At 39.1% G+C, this 23,667-nt stretch overlaps 1 protein-coding gene across 10 annotated transcripts in view; it reads left to right on the top strand.

Annotated features, from left to right (window-relative positions):
- Positions 1-23,667, top strand: part of ADGRL3 (adhesion G protein-coupled receptor L3) — a 609,531-nt gene that overhangs the window by 299,690 nt on the left and 286,174 nt on the right. For all 10 annotated transcript variants that reach the window (XM_006146256.3, XM_006146257.3, XM_014586938.2 and 7 more), the window contains one exon: positions 19,980-20,060. In XM_006146256.3, the coding sequence (XP_006146318.1) occupies positions 19,980-20,060 (81 nt within the window). The remainder of the gene's footprint in view (positions 1-19,979; positions 20,061-23,667) is intronic.

Below are 23,667 nucleotides of genomic sequence, written 5' to 3' on the forward strand. Positions count from 1 at the left end.
CCCTACACATTTCCATGTTTTGAAGTGAAGATCTTTGGTATAGGACTATCACTCATTTTATGCAGCTGCATAAAACAAAATGATCTAACCTAATTTTGCTATGTAATTCCTGGCAAACATAATATTGTACGTCTTCCTCTGCCATATTTGGCACATTTCTCTAACCTGGAGAAAAACTCTGTTGGAATGCTCTATCTAATAAATTTAGAATATGAACCCTTTCCATATCACAATTAATGGTGGAACAAGAAGAATCTTGTTCCTGTCTTCCTTTACTGAGGTCTTTAGGTGAAGGCTTAGACAGTTAGGAGCGAGTGTGGTAGCTACAATTATGCCAGGGCCTCTTAGTCTGATTCATATTTTGGCTCCTTTAATATTCGCAAGAATTCTGCGGCAGAGATCAGCAAACTGTTCCTATAAAAGACTACTTAATAGTTTAGGTTTTGTAGGGTACATATCGTTCCATCTCTGCTGCTGATGCTGTTCTTCCTCCTCCTCTTTCTCATCCTCTTCCCCCTTTTTCTACTAATGCAACTTTTTCTAAACCTTTAAAACTAGAGAAATGATTCTTACATCACACGCCATCCAAAATTAAGCGAGGGCCAAACTTTGTCTGGGGCCATTGTTTACTGATCCTTGCTCCACGAACTCTCTATCATTTTCCTTCTGTTACAAACAGGGGCCTAGACCTCTAAGAGGCTAACCAACTTCCCCCATGTTCCTCAGGTAAAGACAGTGTCCTTGACCCTCAGCCAAGTACACGGTACTCACAAGGGATTTGGCTAACTAGACTGGCATTCTCATTTGTCTCGGAGGCAACAGCTGTGACAGAGTGATGATGCAATGATTTAGACAGTAGTTCAGCCTTCGGTGTTTATGTGGCAGTGCCTCTACTTCATGAATATAATTTTTTTTTGAGAGGGTGAGAGATTTTTGCTATAGGGCATATGTGCTCAAGAGTGAGACAGAGAAAGACAGAGAGACAGAAAGCAAAAAGTCATTTCCCCTAGGGCGGATGGCCACACCGCAGTCCCTTCTCCTCCATTCTCCTCTCAGGATTTTGGGTATGTATATACCTGTGCCTGGCTTGAGTTTAAGTCTCCAGGTCCAGGACTCAAACCATGGTTGACTATATGGGAGTCCAGTGATGTAACCATTGTGCCATCTGCTGGTCCTGATGTATATAATTTTTTAAACCTTTGCCATAATCCTATAAAAAGAGATTATTGTTCGCTTCCTAGAGATGAAACAACCAAAGCTAAGAGATGCGTATACCTAGACCACAGAGCTCATAAGTGGTACATCTGGAGTTAATACACAGGTCCGTGTCTCTAAAAGCTGCGTCCATAGCCATGGCACACGCTGCCTCAGTGCTAAACCACATCTGTTCTGGGACACGTGACTTTGAGTAGCGTTAGTTTTGTCCCAACCTTGTAAGGTGTAGCAGTCCCAGCCTTGTAAGGTGTAGCAAAGACTGATCTTCGTAAACGTGTAGTAACAGTAAGCAACTGAATGAAACAGAAACAGGAAAAAATAATATACATGTATATATGCGAGAAATAAATAAAGGTATACAGATAACAGCTATAGAATACAGATCATTTTCTTTTCTTTTTTTGGAGGGAGAGAGATTTTTGCTATAGGGCGTGTATGCTCGCCAGAAAGACAGAGACAGACAGAGAGACAGAAAGTGAGAAATCACCCCCCCAGGGGGGATGGCCACGCCGCAATCCCTTCTCCTCCATTTTTCTCTCAGGATCCTGAGCATGCACACACATGTGCCTGGCATGAGTTTAAGTCCCCAGGTCTGGAACTCGAACCACAGTCGACTACGTGGGAGTCCAGTGACATAGCCATTATGCTCACTGCTGATCCCCAGATAATTTTCTTAATGAATTTCCCAGTGGAAGCAGTTGAGTCAGGCCCTATCACCATGGCATTAAGAAGGAATGATAATTGCTTTGGAGCACTGAGCTACCCTTTGAACACAAAACTTGGAAAACCTGTTAGTTAATTATTTTCATGGGTTGGATTTAGGGGGTCCATTCTTGTCTGCCTCATCTTTCTGTCCAACTGTTTCTTGGTAAAAAGTAGAGCGGCATTTAGATAGACTAGATAGCATCAGCTATTCTTAATAAAGATCCCAGCCTTGACTGAGATAATGCAGGTGTTATCTGAGAAAGTTAATGCCTGGCAATTGGTGTATTGAAAGTAATTGGTCCAGGCAACAGAAGGTCAAGGTAGTACTAGGAATTCCTGTGTGTGGAGAAGGAGCTGAGCTGTGAGGTACCCCATGGGGGTTGTTTTCTTACTTTCTCTCTCTTTCAATCCCTAGTGAGCGCACATGCCCTCTGGCAAATTAACAAAATAAATACATTGAAATTGTCTTCATTCTTCATTTTAAAAAATGGAACCTCACATTCATCTCTAGAAAGTAAGGTTTTAGGTAATAAAGTGAAAAAAAAAAAAAAAGAAAGAAAAGAAAAACCAGTATGTGTTCATTGAAATCGTAGCTTCTTGTCACAGTAGAATTTTGGATGATGACATTTTAAAATCACTATGGCAATAAAATACAAAAAGGAAAAAATGGGCCGGCCGATGGCGTGGTAGTTGAGGTGACTGGACCCCACATGGCTGACTGTATGGTTAGTGTCTCAGATTATGCAGCTTGAGAAAGGCATTAGGATGTGGCATGTGGCCCCAAATCCCTAAAGTGGGAGAGATGGAGAAGGGATTGCAACATGGCCATTCTCCGTGGGGGGTGCTTTCTTTCTTTCTCTTTCTGGCAAGCACACGTGCCCTCTGGTAAATTTTCTTTAAGAAGAAAATGTAGAAATACTATGTCATCTCTTGGTATTACCCATCAGTTAGAAGGGTGTAATGACAAGTGTCGCGTGACTACATAAAAGCTGCACATAGTTGGATTTCATAAGGGTCTTCGCTGGATGCCTGATGTCCCTAAAATGCATTATCAAGACCTAACAGTACTGCTAACATTTTATTATGACTAATTGTCCAGAAATAAATATGTGCCTTAATGGTTTAGTAATTTCATGTTCTCTGGATATATATAAAGTAATATACACGAGTCTTTCTCCCTTAGCCAGCATATGACGAGATTTTTCCAAGACTATTTCTTATTTGCACACATTTCTCTGTAAGATTTTTAAGTTCTCTCCCCTTTTCTTTTTCCTAAATATTTGCCAAAAGGCACTCACTGGTGAGGCAGAGGGAGGGAGAAAGAAAAAGGAACAAAGAGAAAGCATTCCCCATGGGGTATGATTGGACTGCATTCCTTCCTCTTTCACCTCTCCCTCCTTTTGGGATTTTGGGCACACAGGGAACATGCCCAGTGTGTTTCTCACGCCACCAGGTCTGTGATTCAAATCGTGCAGTTGGTATGTGGGATCCAGTCACATTAACCACATGTAACCAACTTGCCTGTCTCTCCTTTATTTCTAATTAATAAGTGCTTTAGGAGCATTGATAGTGAATATTTTTTAAAAATTATATATTAGCCCTCCACATATTCCCATTTGAAAAGGATTATATTAAGATGCGTTAGATGAATTATATGTGGCTGAATTAATGGAACTGAAACCAGATCAGTAAAGTTGAATTGCCCAGGAACAAATGCTGAACTGGTTTGCTTTCTGTTATTGTGTGCTCTTATTAAAAGAAGGCAGTATTTTGCACTCCATTAATTGATCCACATGCAGATGTCTGCACACATAGTATTAGTTCATTTGCTTTTGTTTTGAAGTCAGAAAAGCCTAACTCAAATTAGTAAAAGTTGAGATAAGGAAATTAATCTCAAGTCATTGGGCTCCAAAGAGTGAGGCTTGCTTTGGAACTAAAAAGGCCATATTCTGTGATCAGGGCTGAGTCTCACTCCATCCCTAAACTCTGCTTGCTGCTTTGATCAGCTCCTTTTTCAGTTAAACTTCTTTGAGAAGGCAATGAGAAAACCACTGGCATCTTCCAACCTATACTAAAAAAATCAGACCACTTCTACCAGTGTAAATTCAGATGACTTTATATACATATATATATATATATATATACACACACACACACCTATATATATGTATATTTATATATATATATATTTTTGCATAGTAGCATCCCTTTGTTTCAGGACAAAATTAAATATTAACCCTACTCAGCTTAAATAGTTGGGGGATGGTTTACCCTCTTCAGTACCCTATAAAACCTAATAAGCAAGTCCATGTTCCAGGCGTGGTCACTTAGAACATTCTATCAAATAGTTCTTTCTTTTTTTTTTTTAAGAATTATTTATTTAATTTTATTTATTATTTTTTATGTGACCAGAGAGAGAGAAGGAAAGTAAGCTGCTAGGTCTGGGACTCAAACTGCAGTTGGCCACGTGGGAGTGTAGCGCCTTAACCACTATGCTACCTGCTGGCCCCGAGGTATCTGTCTCTTAAAGAGAAAGATGTAAAACTTTGAAAATGATATTTATATTGAAATATAATATGTATAGAATCTTAAAATCTATCAAACTCTGTACTGTTACTTTCTAAATATTTTCACCTCTATGACAGTTTCCACTTTATAAATGCCTAGTATCTCCGAATTGTTCTAGTCTTTTCTGTTCTTTGAGTGTAAAGCTCAATTCTAACTTTTCCAAATTCCTTTGATTAAGACCGCAAATATAAAAGTACGATAAATCTGTCAGAAATGAACAATTTGCACAAAGAGTTCAGCTTTTTCAGCTGACAGCGTTTTAGCACACAGAGGGGAGTTGTCAAAATTTCACTACAGGCAGTTTCATGCTATACAATGATATATTTTAGAATATCTTGGAAAGAATTAGGTGATAAAATTCACTGTTGTCATCTTGGGAAAAGATCCATATTCTTTTATTTCTCTATATGCCAATCTGGTCTCATTATGCGTGGGTCATTCTGATCCCATTTTTGTTAAGTCTATGCATGCAGTCTCTTTGCATGGAGTTTGATTCAGGCCTTTGTGGGCATGTATGGATCTCAATAAAGGAACCAACATGCCATCAGGCCTCTTGGGCTATTTCTCTAACAGAGCCTCTCACAGAGCACATGGAGTAATGAAAAGGGAGTAGAGATATTGACCTAACCATGGAGAAGAAAATAATTTGGCAGACGAACTCATACACACATATTTATATGTGTATGTATGTATATGTATGCATGTATATATACGTGCATACACACATATATATGTATATGTTCATATATGTGTGTATATATTCTTGTGAATCATCTTCTAATTCTTTGTTATCTGGTCTATGTCATGACACTTGGCAAGAAAATTTTGAACCCTGGACCCATAATGGGTATATTCAAAAGTTTTCACTTTCGAGCTAAGTTGAGAAATACTTAATTTGCTATGACGCTAGTTGCTGAAGATCTCATTCTAATTCTGTAGATTTCACTGGAATCTACTGACTCAAGAGCTGATGTGAAGAGTACCAGATAGGTGTTGACAGTAACACATGCTGAGTACCTTGTATCTTGAGATCTATATTGCCATACTTCTTTTTTTTTGGAGAGGGTTTTTTTTTTTTTTTTCTATAGGACGTGTGCGCTTGCTAGAAAGACAGAGAGAAACAGAGAGACAGAAAGTGAGAAATCACCCCCCAGGGGGGATGGCCATGCCAAAATCCCTTCTTCTCTATTCTTCTCTCGGGATCTTGGGCATGCACGCACATGCACCCGGCATGAGTTTTAAGCCACCGAGTCCAGGACTTGAAACACAGCCGACTACCTGGGAGTCCAGCGACATAGCCATTGTGTTAACTGCTGGTCTCCCATACTTCATTGGTAATACTTATCCAGTCCAATATAGGATACTACTTGTCCTGTCTTGGACCTTTCTCTGGGAATGGGAGGAGAGAGAGAGGTGTCAGTGACTCACTGCCTTCCACTAGGAACCTCGTTTCCGATGCTGTTGACTTGTTTCTTTCCTGTTGCTCATTTCGAAGTAGTGTTACCCGGTGCTTTCTTATCTATCAGCAGGGAAGGAAAGAAAATGTAATGGGGCTCTGTGTTGCTTAGCATTCTAGGCTAGCCTTTAAAGCAGAGCTTAAGAAGCGTGAGCACAGCAGGCCGCTTCCTGGCTCCGTACCCTTGAGAACAAATTGCCGTGTTGTGATTTCCTTGGTCTGTAGTTTCCTGCTCACTGTTAGCTACTGTGGTTCCAGGAACAAATTTTCTCCTGCTGGTTCTCCTTTAAAGTAATTCTAATATCACTTTTCAAACACCACATAACCTTTTCTCCTAAACACATAATTTTAGTCTTTCCATCAACTATGTTCCGTTCTGTTCAGTAGAGATGAATAATAGGAATACGGCACCAATTTATCCAGGTTTTTCCACAGTTTATCATCATGATGTAATTGCCACCTACGTAGTAATTGTATTATTTGCGGAAAATAAAACCGAAGAAGGTATTATGCATTAGAAAAGTATTTTTTAAAGATTTACTTTACATACGTGCATTGAGTCAAAGTCTATATTTGGTGATGTGTTCTGTCCCTAACTTAGTAGAGACGCTTTTAGAAACGCCCCCCCCAGGTGTTTTTCTGCTAGGGAATGGATGGGCTGAGAAAGTTAACATAGTTATCAATTTAGTAACGTGTCTCCATGAAATATAATTAATGGCACTACGAATGCTTCAGGTTTTGAAAGTAATTTCCCCAGACTTTTACTATTTGCCTTCTTTATGTTTTCAAGTACAACAATTTTCACCTTTTTCTTATGTTACTCATTCGTGTTTTCACCAGAAATACATCGAGTTCTTACAATGGGTAAGATATTCTAGTAGGTCTTAGAATGACAAACACATAGGATAGATGTCCTGCCAACCTTTGTGGAGTTTTATTTTATTATTTATTATGTTTTTCTTGGTACCAGCAGGTGGCAGGCACAGTGGTTAAGGTGCTGGACCTCACATGGCTGACCATGTTTCAAATCCCAGACCTTCTGGCTTGAGAATCACACTGTGCCCGTGTGTGTGCATACCCAAAATCTCAAGAGGAAATAGAGGAGAGGGGATTGTGTCATGACCTTCTCCCCCAGGAGTGGTGATGTCTTACTTTCCCCCACTCCCACTCTGTCTCTGTCTCTCTCCAGTGAGTGCATGCACCTTATGGAAAAAAAAAAACAAAACTTAAAAAAATGTTTCTTTTTCATGGTACAGTATGAGTGAGAACTTGTGTGTGAGGGAGAGAGGGATACCCTCCATAAGTGTGTTCACACCACGATGCAGTGCCCTTCCTCTGGTCCTTCAGCTTGTTTGGTCGTGGGCACTCATGCCCACTGTGTTTTAGTTTGACAGGACCACGATTCAAACCACAGTGGCCATGTCTAGTCTGTCTTCTCTTGAGCAGCATGTTACTGCTGCACCATGGAGCTGGCGTGCACACATGTGTGTGTTATGCGTGTGTATATTATGAGACCATAGAATACCTCTAGAGAAATACGCAACACACTGGAAAACAGAGAATGCTCTGGGATTAGAGGTAGAGGGGTTATTAGGTTGGATCAGTGGTATCATTTTGTCCCAGTTGAATCTTTGTTTTTTAATTATTGTACTTAATTTAATTTAGTTTAGTTTATAAGGCACATAAAAGTGCCTAAGAGAGAAAGAGAGGAAAAAAGTGAGAAATTACTCCCCAGGTGAGATGGCCATGCCATAACCCTTTCTCTTCCATTCTTATTTTGGGCTTCTGGACACTCATGCACATGCACCCGGCATGATTTTCAAGTCGCTGGGTCCAGGACTCAAACTGAGGTCAGCCGTATAGGAATCCAGTGCCTAACCATCACACCATCTCCTGGCCCCTGTCCCAGCCACATCTACAAAGTTCCTTCTGCCATCCAAGGTACTATCTTCCTAGGTTCCAGGCATTGTGAAGTGTGCTTTCTTTGTGGAAACACTATAATGCCCACCACAGCCGTAAGGTAAATATCTTTATAACTTTAATTTCTAAATAACTGTAACTCCTAAATCAGAATCGCTCTGGCAATGAAAGGAGCTTACGGACAGCCTATTGTGTGTGTCCTGTATTATTTGAATACTCTGTATTTTTTCCCATCTTCATGCTAATGTCACAGTTTTGTTGATTGTTAGTTTGTATTATCCAAACTTTGTCACTTCTAATCCAGCTTGTCACAGCTCCCCTTCGTGAACACCCATGCCCTCCATGAAATAGGCCTGAATATGAAGCACTTTAATAAGAAAATGTTTCTTTTATTTTACTGTGTGAAAAATATAAGTCAAGAACACTGGTGATGAAAAACAGGAAAGACATAGGGACCTGCAATTAGCGTAATGGCTATGTCACTGAACTCACATGTAGTCGACCGCGGTTTGAGTCCTGGACCCAGTGGCTTGGACCCACACCGGATGCGTGTGCGTGCATGCCCAAGATCCCAAGAGGAGAATGGAGGAGAAGGGATTGCGGCGTGGCCAATCCCCCGTGGGGGTGATTTCTTGCTTTCTGTCTCTCTCTCTCTCTGTCTTTCTGGCAAGCATGCGTACCCTGTAGCAAAAACCTCTCCTAATTAAACAACAAAAAAAAAAAGCAAAGACACGATATGTGTGGTAGTTCATTTCAAAGCTGCTTTTTCCAGCTTTTGGAAATCACAGTAATTCAAGATCTAATGAACTCTATCCATTTTAAGGCCTCCATTAAAAAAAAAAAAAAAAGTCAAGCAAGAGAGATCTAAAATCTAATCTGTCTTCTTGTTACGTAGGATGTCATGTTTTGCTCATTGTCAGTGAAAAAGCTAAATTTTTAATCTTTTGTCCTGTAACTTAGTTTTAGTAATGCAAATAGTTACTTTTAGATAGAGTGAAATTGTAAGCCTGAAAAAATTTAATGTTCCAAAAATTATAGCATATTTGCCTCCTCTTTCTACTCCCGTGGGTATATTTACCAGGTGTGAAAACAGTTGGCTAATAGTAACTCAGTAGCTGGTCTCTGGATTTGAAACGTGATTCCCACACATACTGCTCTATAACCTTGGACAGTACACTTAACCTTACAGAGCTGTAGTTACTGTTTTTGTTTTTTGTTTGTTTTTTAATGGGGTTGGGCAGCCAGGTGGCATGGAGGTTAAGGTGCTAGATCCCACATGGTGAACTGAGCAATTCAAGTCCCAGACCCAGCAGTTGAAAATCACACCACATGCATGTGTGCCCAAAATTCCGAGAGGAGAATGGAGGAGATGGGATTGTGGCGTGGCCATTCCTGGGAAGAGAGGGGTTAAGAAGCCAGCCCTCCACCACTGCAAGCACACATACACAAAATAAATGAATAAGTAGAAATCAGAAAAATGGAAAATATTTATTTTGCGTGGTGCTTCTTAGTGTTAGGCTCTAAGAAAAATAACCATTTTTATTAAGGGGTCCCTTGGTTTTCTAATGTATGTATTCTTATTTAATTTGGAAGAATTAGAAATAGAATTTTGAGAAAGATAAATCCTCTGTCTTTTTTTTTTTTTTTTCAGTTTACTGTTGTAATACTTGCTACAATAGGTTTAAGACTGGATGGAACATTTTTTTGAAGTAGTGCCTGCAAAATTTAACGTTTGTCATTTAACCATCAAGTTAATTTTTTATGCTTGTGAAAGAAAGAAAAGCATTTGTACAGTTTTATCAAATAGAATCCCTTCTGTATCTCTGTCACCTCAAATTCATCATAAATATAAAGCATTTTCTCAGTTCAACTCAACTTTAGCATTTGGATCAATATGATATTTTGCAGAACAAAAAAATTTTATTTTTTTCAAATTTGTTGATTTATGACAATTGTTTGAATTGAATTTTGAAATTCATTTTTCATAATGTATCTTCCTAATTTTTAGATATCATAATAGTAGTAGTGTAATTTTTTTTTACAAGTCCTTATGTTTTATTGATGCATACTCACATAACTTACAGATAAAATGATGTGATATCTGGGATTTCTTCTGAGTATTCTGGGATATGGGAAGAAGCATGGGAGGAAGGAGACAAAATGTTACAGGCCCTGGCCAACCCAGGTGGTGTGCGCTGCTTAGACATGGTGTTTCGTAGGCTGGTACCACTTGGGAAACTTAGGTTTGATGGTTCAACTAAAACTTTGGAATGGTGGTGCGCACCTACAGTCCTCGTAGCTAAGGAAAGCTGAGGCAGGAGGGCTGTGAATTTGAGGCTGGCCTTGGCAATATAGGAAGACCTGTCTAATACGCTGGATGTAGGCCAGCAGGTGGTGTGGTGGGTAAAGTACTAAAACCCATGTGGTGGACTCTTCAGTTCAAGCGCTGGACTCAGCCACCTGAAAAACACACTAAGCACATATGCACTCAAAAACCCAAGAGGATAATGGAGAAGTGATTGCAGCATGGCCATCCCCCCTGGGGCCACCTTCCTTCTCTGTCTCACTCTCCAGCAAGCAAACACCCTACAGTAATAAAATCTTTAAGAAAAATTTAAAAAGTGGATGTGACGATGCAAACCTATAGTCCCAGCTACGTGGCCAGACCCGGCCTAGAAAAGTAAATGAAACACATACACACACACATATATAGGCTTTGAATTGACCATTGAAGCTAGGCAATGAACTTATAGTCTATCTTTTATTTTTATATTATTTATGTTAAAGAGCATGTGCTTGCAGAGAGACAGAGGCAAAGAGATGCGTACCCTCAACAGGGTCTCGTCACACCATGATCCTATTCCCATAGCCTGTAGTTCATCAAGGCCTTGGACACACGTGCATGTGCCTGCCATATTTTCAGGCCAACCTAAAAAACAACCCATGGGCGGCCATATGGCTTCCAGCACTGCAGTCAGTTTGTTCCTGCCTGCACTACCAAGTGTCCTAAGCAAATACTCTTTATTCTCTGCCTTTTGATCGCAATTATGAAATATTTGTCATTGTGTTTTCTGCCTGCCCTTATGTGTGGTTCCCTGTCCCCCATCCCTCTTACTCCTGTTAGCCGTAGGCATCTACTTAGAGCATTCCTTCTCCTGTCCCATGGCTTGCCATAGTCTTTCATTTGACTCCCACTCACCTCCAAGATCTCAGCTTTTCTGGGTACTGCTTATCCCTCGCTGCACTTGTCTAAATTGGGTGCCTTTATTGTGTTCTCTCTCTCATGTCGTATCATGCTTCACCGTAACTGCTTAATCCTGCAACTAGACTGAAATCTCTGAGTGGAGCGATGTTATCTTAGTCACATGGCACCTTTAATACTGGACACAGAGTAGAAGTGGGCATATGTGTGCATGCGTGCATTTTGCACGCACATGTGTGCACACACACCCACGGCTACCTTTACTTCACATTACTCCGTCTATTTTCGGTGTGGCGAATAATATCCCTGACGGGAGAAGCCCGTCAGAAGCCCACCTTTGCACCTCTGTTGGTGACCGCATATCCTGGGTAAGTCAAGTGTGTAGTTGTTTCTCTGCTACCTCGTATTTTACTAAATTCACTGAAAATGCATATGATTAATAAGATGCAAGAGGGAAAAGGAAGCAGAATGAAAAGATAGGTGTCTAATTGGCAACTTCACAAATCATTTCTTTGATGATTATTTTTGATTGGTGTTTACATCGTCACCTGAAAGCTGCCTTTAGACTGCCAGATGGTTATAGTCAGAGTGGGATTTGAAGACAAAATAGCAAGCTGTTATAATGCTAGGCATGCCCAATTTCCCATCAGTACACACAGCACAGTGACCTCTGGTATTTTCTTTATCAGCAGCAGAGATTATTTTCAACAAGGATTTAAACTTTTTGTGAGGCAGCTTAGCTACTTTCAGAGTTGTTTTTTTTTTTTTTTCTTAGAAAAATTTCACACACCATTCTCAAATGTAGTTTAGTGTAAGAACCCTTATTCCCACATTAAGTTCTTGTGGTAGTAGGACAGCGAAATAGAACTTGCTATCATCCTAAAGGTCGTAAAAGCAAAATGATAATATTATTAAAAACCACAGGAGCAAAAATATAGCATCTATTTTATTGTCTTTAAAGGAGGGAAATGTCATCTCTCCAGGGTAAAATATTCAACAACAGCAGTTGAAAAATTTAAAGCAAACAACAACAACAAAAAAAAAGAAGGCATAAAATCTGTCTGGAGGGCCATAAACTATTAAACTTGTTTACAGCACTATATAGAAAATGAGAAAAAATTGAGTTGAAAGATAGTGTAACTAGAGAAACCAATGGGAATTTTATGGTAGTAAAATACATTTTTACTTTAAGAAGAAAGTTATGTTCATTTTCCCAATTGTATAACTCCATATTTTATGTATGTTTTCTTTTATCTGTTGGTCATGGGAGATATTATTAATGTTCCTATCAATGTGTATGGAGTTTAAACTAAATGTGTTGTAAAAAAGTATTTGATACCAGCATATTTCATTTTTTTTAGGTCTTAATTATAAAAATGAGATTTAAGACATTATCTATACCTTTATATACTTAGAGTTTCCTGTGAAAGTCAGATTCGTCTCTTAAACTCTTCACATGCTGTTCATAAATATTACTTTAGATCTGCCCTTAGAACTGCCATTTCTCCTTCCTCTCCAGATCCTCTTTAGCACAGAAGTTATTTCCATTGCTCTTAGCATCTTGCACACGTGTGATAATTGACGTTTTTATTAATTTTTTGCTTACTTTCTGTCTCCCTCTACCTAAGGGTGTGGATTATCATTTCTTTTTGTGTTTGTTGTATCCCAAACACCTGGAAAGTCACCTGACAAGAATTTGTGATAATAACAACTAAAGAATGAATTTGTGATAATAACAACTAAAAATCACTAGGTACTATACCATCTACCAAGCACTGTTTTAAATACTATATATGTATATATTCACTTAATTTTCTTCCTAAAAAATTTTTGAGAGAATTTGCTATTGGGCATATGCTTACCAGAGAGGCAGAGAGAGGCACAGAAAGCAAGAAATCACCTCTCAGGGGGATAGCCAAGCCACTATCCCCTCTCCAGTCTCCTCTTGGGATTTGGGGTACTCCTGACTTAAGTTTTAAGCCACCAGAACTGGGACTCGAACCACAACTGGCATGAGTTTCAGGCCACCAGGTCTGGGACTTAACTACATGGGAGTCCAACAACATAACCACTGCGTCACCTGCTGGCCTCTAAATTCATTTAGTTTTCAAAACATGAGTGCTGTTATAGTCCCCATTGTACAAGTGAGGAAACTGAGGCATGTGGAAGTTAAGCAACTTGATCATTGTGATTGGTAAGGAATAAAGTCCTGATACCAACATGGGCAACATGGCCTCTGAAACTATGGTCTCATCATTATGCTACCCTGCCTCTAATCTGTAGACACAGCCTTATAGGAGAAAATAGAATATATTTTCATATGTTCACATTCTCAATTTTCTTAATGTCTCCACACTACTGAAACATCAATCTCCACACCTAAGGAAGGTGTCAGAGGTAAAGAGCTGAGGGCTATGGGCTGGCTGGTTTCTGCATGTTTACTGGAAAGTTTCCTATTTCTCAGCACCTTTTGACATCACTCTTGACAACCACTGCCTCAATTTTAAAATATATATATATTTTAATTTAAATTTATTAATTTTAATTTGACTAGAGAGAGAGAAAGCTACCAGGACCAGGACTTGAACCACAATTGGCCATGTGGGAGTTCAGCGCCCTTAACCACCATGCTACCTGCCAGCCCCAACCAGCGCCTCGATTTTACTTTTGCAAAAGTCTCCAGCTTCTCAAGATGTAGTTTCCTCATTCTAAAATGTGGGTTTGGAACTTGAAGCTATCAAATGTCTTTCTCCCTCCAACTTCTATGATTCTATAACTATTTCTGTGTTCAAATGTGCAGGTGAAGTATTGGCAGGAGACAGAGAGAAAAGCCTTTTCCTGTATTGAATGCCAGTCAAGTCCTTTCTATATTTGAACTCAGGTAGAAATTGCACAAGAGAAATAGAAATTAAATGAAAGTTGAAGAAGAGATTGAAGATAGAAAAATAATGGCTTTTTTCCAAATCCATAAAGACCTTTGGATTTTTGCTGCAATTCTGAGCTCTACTGACAAGATTCTTGAAATTTCTGCATATTTGGCATACCTGACATTGGAGGGGCCATGCTTTTATTTAGGAACATGATTTGCTTTTGCTTTTTGTTTGCTAGATCCTTTTTCTTCTTTTACCTTCTCAATAGGGATGACCTATGTAACTCTTGACTCAAATTCTCTGCTTTGTCTTTCTATATTTATTTGGAGAGATTGTTTCTATACATACTCAAGATTTTGCATTCATCTTAATATTAATTATTTCAAAATGTGATCAGTCCCAAGTTAACTATACTACTACCTTTAAAAAAAAATGACCAGAAGGTGGCATGGGGGTTAAGGTGCTGATTTTCTCATAGCCAGCTTTGCTATTCAATTCCCAGACCCAGCACCTAAAGATCACACTGGGCACATATGCATGCATGCCCCACATCCCAAGAGGACAGTGGAGGAGAGGGCATTATGGTGTGGTCATCACCATGGGGGATGACTTCTCTCTCCCTACTCCCCTTCCCCCACTGAGCAAACATGAGCTACAATAAAAACTAAAAAAAGAAAACTGAAAATTATCTCCATAGTGTTAATAACTTTTATATACTGCTAGTGAAACACAGAATGGTATATGCCTTTTTGAGACATCAGTTCAATTCTTCAAAAATGTATGCATGGGACCAGCAGTTAGCGTAATGGCTATGTCGCTGGATTCCCATGTAGTCGACCGTGGTTTGTGTCCCGGACCTGGTGGCTTAAAACTCACGCTGGGTGCATGTGCATGCATGCCTGAGATCCCAAGAGGACAATGGAGGAGAAGGGATTGCGGTATGGCCATCCCCCCTGATGGGTGATTTCTCATTTTCTGTCTCTCTGTCTCTCTCTGTCTAGCGAGTGGACGCACCCTATACCAAAACCTCTCAGAAATATATATATATAGTGTATGCATAGTGGGATCAGCAGGTGATGTGGTGGTTAATGCACTGGACACTCCCCCATGCCCGACCGTGGTTCAAGTCCTGGTCCTGGTGGCTTATTTTCTCCCTTTCCCTCTCTCTTGCTCTGTCTCTGTTCAAATTTTGACATAAATGAAGGAATAAATACAATGAAATAGATAATGCTTTTTTTAAAAAAGTATATACATACCATTACTGAATAATATAGTAATTCCACCTGTAAGTATGTAGCCAAGAGAAATGCACACAAAAACTTGATCATGAGGGTTCATAGCAGCACAATTCCATTTGTATAAAATGTCCAAGACAGACAGACCTAGAGAGACAGACAGTACCTGTGTGCTCGTGGAGAGCTGAGGTGGTTTGCAGGAAATGGAGAGTGAGTGTTAATGGAATGCTTTTTGTTTGTTTGTTTGTTTTTGTGGTGCTAATATGTTATAAAATTTATTGTGGTGGTGGTTGTCCAATTTGGTGACATTTCTAGGGGGAAAAAATCACTGAATTATATACTTTAAAGAGGTGACTTGTATACAAAATAATCTCAGTATATACACTTGAGAATCTTCAAGGAGTTCATGGAAAATGTATATTTTAAAAAATTTGGTTTGCTATAGAGCACATGTGCTTGCTGGAGAGAAAAGGGGAAAGTGAGGAAGCATCTCCTCCTACCCGGGGAATGGCCACACCCCAGTCCTTACTCCTCCATTCTACTCTGGGATTTGGGGCATACATACACATATACCTGTGATGTTTTTCAAGCCACTGGGTCCAGGATTCCAACTGTGTGGTTAGCCATGTGGGATCTAACCACTTTCATTATCATGCCACTAACTGACCCTAAAATAATAATTTAGCTGAAAATATGGAAACTAGAATACTTAGAGGTAAACCTAATGATAGAGTCTTATAACCAGTATGTAGAAAACGTCAGAAAGTAATTGATTTCTTCTTATTAAAAGGCAAGTGAAACACATGGAGACTTGTTTTTTAAAATATATAAAGTCCAAATAGTTTAAATATTTACTCTCCAAATTAATTTATAGAATAATACAATTCTAATCAAAACCAGAGTTTGATTTTTTTTTTTTTTGGTTTTGAAATAAAGAAATTAAGGGGAAACATGAAGTAATTAGGAGATGAATAAGCAGACATATATCTTTTTATTTGCAAAGTAAGGGCAATAAGAGGTGTAGTGTATCATGCATTTGAATATTCACAGTTTCAGTTACAAGGACCTGGCTGGTCTAGTATGAGACAGGAGAGCCTTGTGGAGATATGACGAGTGAGAGAGCAAGCAGACGTGTTCCCTGTCCAAGTGTTTCAGTAAAATCTTCAAAAACAGCATGTGAGACCAGCTGGTAGAGGGGTGGTTGGCCCACATGGCCAGCTGAGCTGTTCGAGTCCTGGACCTGATGGCTTGGAAAACACACTGGGCGTGTGTGTGTGCATTCTCAAAATCCCAAGAAGAGACTAGAAGAGAAGGGACTGTGGGCTGGTCATCCCCCTGGGGAAGGGAGGAGGGTTGTTTATCCAATCTCTCTCTCTCCCTGTCTCTGTCTCCAGCAAGCATAGATACCCTATAGCAAAAATTTCAAAAAAAAAAAAAAAAAAAATACCAGCATGTGTTTGCAGTACTTTTTGCCTCCTACAGTTCTTTTCGAACTGATCATAAGTTTTGGTTGACTACTAGTCACTATAAAATCTAAGAGAAATATTTATGGAAGTTATTTATGATTTTAGCTGTGTTTTTTTATTACTATTAGTTTGAGTAATTTTTTTAGAGTTTTTTGCTATAGGGTGCATGCACTCCCCAGAAAGAGAGAGAGACAGAAAGCAAGAAATCATCCTCCAGGGGTGGATGGCCACCCCGCAATCCCTTCTCCTCCATTCTCCTCTCAGGATCGTTGGCATTCATGCACATGCGCCCGGCGTGAGTTTAAGCCACCAGATCTGGGACTCGAACCACAGTCGACTACATGGGAGTCCAGCGATGTAGCCATTACGCCAACTGCTAGTCTCTACTTTGAGTGATTTTTTAATGAGGAGGGTGGATCCTGAAGACCCAGCAGTGTTTTCTTGGTTTGTTTTTTTTTCAAACTACTCAGCCCTCACTTCCTGTTCTGACCTGCCCTTCCTGATGAAGAGCTGTCACTTCCCTGAGAATCATTGCCTTGGTTAGCCACAGATTACAATTGGCTTTATTCCCTTTTATGTATTTTTGTGGGGGACGACTGTGCATACCAACTAATGTGCCATGGAAATCTTTAAGAATACGATTAACAAGATCAGTCAAGAACCACCTCCATAATTTCTAGTTTCATTCCATAGATCAGAAGAGTTGATGAACAAATCCAAAACGATTCCTGCATTTCTGAGCTTCCTCTGAGTTTAGCATCCCTTCCTACCACTTTGGCTTTAACTGCCTGCCACAGCTCATCTTGCAGCTGGCTAGATTTCTCTTTGGACAAAGAATAAAAAATTATGGCAAATCAGCCTCAGCACTTGACTATCTATTATCCCCAAGGTGTTGGCTTTTCCATATTTCCATTCCCTTAGGGACACACACACACACACACACTGTGATTTCCATGCTAGCTGAAGAGCCCGTGTAGAGCACTCTTAAAGTGACATGCTTATCCCCAGAACAGGCAACTGGGGCATTAAACTGCTTACTTCCACCCAAATATTGGGATAATAGAGTTAAATCTGGGCAGAATTAATGACTAAAATCTATACCTATTTTTCTAAGCCTTAGTATGCTGAGACTTTCCTTGAGAAAAATAATTATAGATTCCAATGCAGATTAGAAGTCAAGGCATTGCTATTTACTGGTTATATGTGCTTACTTGCTCTTGTTTCTTTAGTTTAAACATATTATAGGTCAGAGGCCAGCAGATGGTATAGTGGTTACGACGCTGAACTCCCCCTTGGTAGACTGTGGTTCTAGTCCTGGACCCGTGGCTTGAAACTCAGTCCAGTGCAAATGCATGAGGAAAATGGAGGAGACGGGATTGAGGCATGGCCATCTCCCCTCGGGAGTGATTTCTAATGTTCTCTTTCACTGTCTCTGACTCTCTTTTATCTCCAGGTAGACTGTGGTTCTAGTCCTGGACCCGTGGCTTGAAACTCAGTCCAGTGCAAATGCATGAGGAAAATGGAGGAGACGGGATTGAGGCATGGCCATCTCCCCTCGGGAGTGATTTCTAATGTTCTCTTTCACTGTCTCTGACTCTCTTTTATCTCCAGGGAGGGCCATATTAATGATTTGGAAAACCTCTGAGATAAAATAGGTCTTGGGGATGACTTCCCTGATGACAATTCTCACAGTGGTGGTCGGTAGACGACAGGAGACGATGTGTATGTGAGTGCTTTGTTGTCATTGTCATCTGTGATGTAAGCTATATTCCAGCGTTTGACATCAAATCAATATTTTTCGTATGTCGAGGTCATGTTGAACTAATATAAAGTGAAAGATATATTATTTTTGCTTACAGCCTCCACAGAGTTCCGAAGTAATTCATAGGGAATGGCACAGACCCTTAAAAAGTACACGTTACGCCACACATAATTGCCATTATTATATGCTCATTTGAAAAGTTGAACACATTTTTCGGAACTGAAATGTTTTTGCAACCAAGTGTGTCACGTAGGTAAACAGGTGGTTTTATAATTCAGGTAATCCAAAGTTTTTAATAAGCTGTATTAAATGTGGCCTGTGCACAGTGCACAACTGGTGGCTTATTCCTTTTATAATGGTGCTTTTACTATTCCACTGAAACGTGGCCAGCAATGTGCAATATTCTTAGTTACCATTATGAGGGACTCTGTATATTACAGCCTCTCTACCATCTCTGCTGTGAGCTAGCAAAATGCTGGGAGCAACAGCAGCTACTATCAACAGGGAGCCATATTAATTATTTGAAATGTGCCTCATAAGAGGAATCAGCAGAGTTTATTACGAGTCGAATATTACTTGAAATGAGAAGGTTACTCTAACTGTTATCATCATCTATGTATCATTAACTTTCCTTGTTTAGGAAAAGAGATTAACAACCCTGTAAATTGCTAGAGTAAATGTGTGAAATATAACGGCATATTCCCATTGTAGAAAGTGGTAGATCCTCCACTTCTGCCCAAACCTGCTTTATGTAAAGTAACTTTAGAAATGGAAATGACTCTGTAATTAGGTTTTGCTGCCTCAAAATCCCCATTACTTACTAGATCATCAAGATAGAAACCAGAGGTGCTTAGAACATTAGAAAATTCTTTTCTGGCAAAACTACCAATGTTTTCCACTTTAACACCGATCAACTTTAACACCTATCATTCATAAGACAGGAAGAATTCTAAGTATGGATGTGAACTGGTAAAAATGCTTTGCAAGAAAAAGAGAATAAATCCACGTGGTCGTTTCTTGCTTTTCCATCCAATACATTAAGCAGGTGGGAATACTTTTCTAATCATGGAAGCAAATCTTAAAATCTTAAAGGTACAATATTAACCAATCAGGACTTCAAAGGGGTCTAAACAAATGTTACTCAAAATGTTGTCTGTGCATTGGAGACCAGTCCTTACAGTGTTTATTCCTGATCTGCAATGAAGTGCAGGAATTGAGAGTGAGTATGCAGAAACATTTAAAGCACATTGGAAGAGCATTTACTCTAATACTAAAAAATGTAGACTTGTATCGTTTTTTTCATTTTATTGTTCTTATAACTTATTTGTGTTGTATTTTTTAAAGTATCACTCCACAGTAAATTTGTCATTTAACCAAAGCAAATCAAGCAAAATAAAACCTTAACTGAAGATAGTTGGCTGATGGTTGGATGACACACACTGTTTTTATGTTTTATGCCTACACTGTCTAATGGTTAACTCAGTGTGAAGTGAGATAATGACCTCATCATGATAAATAAGGGAAAAGACATAATTACGACGTCTTCTTAATACTTTTTTTTTTTTTTTTTGCATTTACAGGGCAGGCACATCATGGACAGGTTTCATACATTTCTCCTCCAATTCACCTTGACTCTGAACTGGAAAGACCCCCTGTTAGAGGTGAGTTGTGTTTTCTTTTTTTTTTTTTCTTTTTTAATTTAATTTAATGAAAAGAAGACTCTTCATTGTCTGATGAAGGCAGTTAATCAAATTAACACTGGTTGGATATATACTTTGGAGTGCAATTCCTATGTTAAAAGCATGAAAAGAAGATCAAGTGTGTTTGCAATCTGGTGACAGGCCAATCTCCTCGATAAACTAAAATGGGAAATACCGTTTTGAGAAATGTTTGTAAAACAAAATACAGTGGCCATGAGAAAGGGGAATCCATAGTGATTCAACTAGTGGAGGACTACTTGAGTACCTATTTAGAAGTAGAGATGACCAATAGTTTACTTGGGTTTTCTTTTTCTAACTATTCCATTTTTTTAAGTCTAAGTCTTATTAAGAGATATTTTTTCTTGCACAGTGATAATTTGTTATTCTTATAAGTCATTTTAGTATAAATTTTATCATTTAATTTTTTAAATATACAAATTAATATATTTTAATCGATTGATTCAGTTAAAATTAAAAAGAAAATAGTCATTTTGAGGGACCAGCAGTTGGTGTAATTACATCATTGGACTCCCACGTAATCGACCTTGGTTCAAGTTCTGGATCCTGCAGCTTAAAACATGCTGGACGTGCATGCAGGCGTGCCTAAAATCCCAAGAGGAGGATGAAGGAGAAGGGATTGTGCCGTGGCCACCCCTCCGGACGGGGGCGGGGTGGTGATTTCTCGCTTTCTGTCTCTCTCTGTCTCTCCAGCAAGCACATGCACCCTATAGCAAAAATCTCTATCTTAAAAAATATATATAAATAAATAAAAATAAAAAAATAAAAAGGAATCATCATATGAAATAAAAAATATAAAATTAGCAGATTCTATCTCAGAATCTAAATACACAATTCCGTTTTCTGCTTTAAAAAATACATATTTATCAGTGATTTACCTAATGTTTTATCATATTCAAAGCTGATGTTATACAGATAGATTTTTTAGCTTTATAAATACTAAATATCCCAAAGTTAATTTCTGGAAGTTCATTTTCTGATACAGTATGAATTGATAAAAGGCCTTAGGTCTGACTTTTAAGGGTGTGTTTTCTGTACAAGCCATTTTCTCTGCCAGGACTCTCTTACCTTGTTTTATCTACCTGATAAGTTTTTCCCAGTAGCTCAAGGCTTTGGTTTGTTATTAGTTCCTCTGCTAGGCTTTGTCTGACTGGGTGCCAGGGTGAAGTTCTGTGCATGCATTCATTTTCCAAATGCCCCCTGAGCTTGCCTCAGTTTTTATACCTAAGACATTGCATTTTATTTTACAATAAGTGTCCCCTCTTCAATCTGTATGTTCCTTGAGGGCAGAAAATGTCATGAGTATTATCCTGTACCAAGGAGCTTGTATTTTATACTGGAGAAAAAAAACCAACTATGAAATATTTGTGGTGGGCAGGTTTCTCATGTCTGTGGGGTGTTACATCATAACATTATCAATTCTGGATATGAGAAAATATCACTAATATCAATGTGACTGATAAGCTGATTGGGGAAGAGATTGGCAGAGGGAGGCTATTTTAGTAGTCCAGATAAAAGATGACAGGAAAATGTTTAGGAATGTGTCAGGGGCAATGCCAGCATCTAAGAAATATTTTGAAGAGTCATAGAATTTGACTGAGCAGACACAAGACACAAAACAGAAATGTCTCTGAGACGTCTGTATTGATTAATTATGTGGATACTGCTGTGGTTTGTGTGTTTGGGTCCCCAGCAGAAGTTAGGATGAAACCTAATACTCAGTGAAATAGTACTCAGAGATGGAGTCATTAGGAAGTGTATTAGGCCATGAAGGGTTTGCTTCCTGAATGGATTCATGCCCTTGTAAAAGGACTGGAAGGAACTAGCTAGGCCTTCCTACTTTCTGCCACGTAAGGATGAAGCCAGGGTGCCTTCTTACAAGGAAAGAGAAGTTCTTCCGGGACTCCAAACTGCCAGCCCTTGGATCTTGAACTTCTTGGTCTCCAGAACAGTGAGAAAATAAATTTCTATTCTTTATGAATTACCTGATTTCCGGTATTTTGTTATAGCAACACAAACAGAGACAGATGTTGATGGCATAATCCCTCCTTGTGAGGGAGAGAGATGAATTATAAATTGATGTGCTGTTTTAGACATGTTAATTCTTAGTAAAATCTTGTAGGAACATTGAAGAGTGTTGTAGGTCAGATAAAGGCCTATTTATGCAGGTTGGTAAGTTTAATAAAATTCAGTTCTTCAGATATAATCTCAGTATGATTTGAGAAAGAGTACTTTAAACGTGGTGTATTTTTACTCTAAAATTTTGTGACCTAAAAACGAGAAACATTTATTACAGTCTTAAGAGTTGAGTTGGATGTGTGCTGACTTAGCTGGGGCCTGGATATTTAGTGATAGCAGGCCAATTGATTTTGCAGGCGAGGAGACTTCAAAGACAGTTGTCTTGATGTCATCTGTCATCCTTCACCAAGCTAGTCCAAGTTCATTCCTATGGTATCATATTCCCAGGAACAGGAAGGCAAGTCCCAAAGTTCATGAGTTTTTCAAGCCTCTGCTTGGTAGCGTTTGCTAATTAGCCAAAGGAAATCACATAGCCAACCCCATATTCAAGAGAGAAAAATAAATTGTATCTCTCCAAAGAGCCATAATCCAATGGGAGAAGAATTGGGACTGTTTGCAAATGACAGCAGGAAGGTATAAAAGGAGCAAAAGAAACTTAGAATGTAATGAGATTAAACAGTGACTGATGGGCCCAGCAGGTGGTATGATGTGGAATGTGCTGGATTCCCACATAGCAGACCACAGTTCAAGTCTTGGATAAGGGGGTTTAAAAATCATAACAAATAAACATACAAATAAATGTGTGGATTTTTATAAAAGTGATTGATAAAATGAAAGCATTTAGAACATTGACTTAAAGTTAGAAGTTCTAGACCTTTCTTTTCTGTAATTACTATACAGAAGATTAGAAATTAGAACTTCACAGTGTCTTTATGAGGATCAGGGCTCATGTAGAATAAATCTGGCATCTGATAGGCCCTAGGTAAAATATGATGGTTTGTATGTAATTTGTGTTTGCTCTTGTGGCATCTGGTTGGTCAATGGGCTTTAGGACTAACCTGGATGACTTTAGGCAGGTATTGTCTGTCATCTTAGAACAAGTATCCTAAGGCCATCTTGCTTTTTCTTTTTTTTTAAGATAGATTTTAGCTATAGGGCATGTGCACTTGCCAGAGAGACAGAAAGCAAGAAATCACTCCCCAGGGTGTGTCCATACCGTAGTTCCTTTTCCTCCATTTTCCTCTCGGGGTTCTGGACATGCACACACACATGCCTGGGGGGAGTGTTAAGTCACCAGGCCCAGGCCTTGAACTGCTATAGACTATGTGGGAGTCCAGCAGCATAACCATTGTGCCATCTTCTGGTCCCCATCTTGGCACATTTATCAGTATCATTAAGTGAAATAATATGTGTCAAGTTCCTGGCAAATATCTGACATATCCCAGATTCTGAAGAGTTAGAAGGTAGATTTTTTTTTTTTTTTTTTTTTTGGGGAGGGTTTTTCGCTTAAGGGCGCCTGCACCCGCCCAAA

Source organism: Tupaia chinensis, unplaced genomic scaffold (genome assembly GCF_000334495.1).
Source record: "Tupaia chinensis unplaced genomic scaffold, TupChi_1.0 Scaffold000173_1, whole genome shotgun sequence".
Taxonomy (NCBI): Eukaryota; Metazoa; Chordata; class Mammalia; order Scandentia; family Tupaiidae; genus Tupaia; species Tupaia belangeri.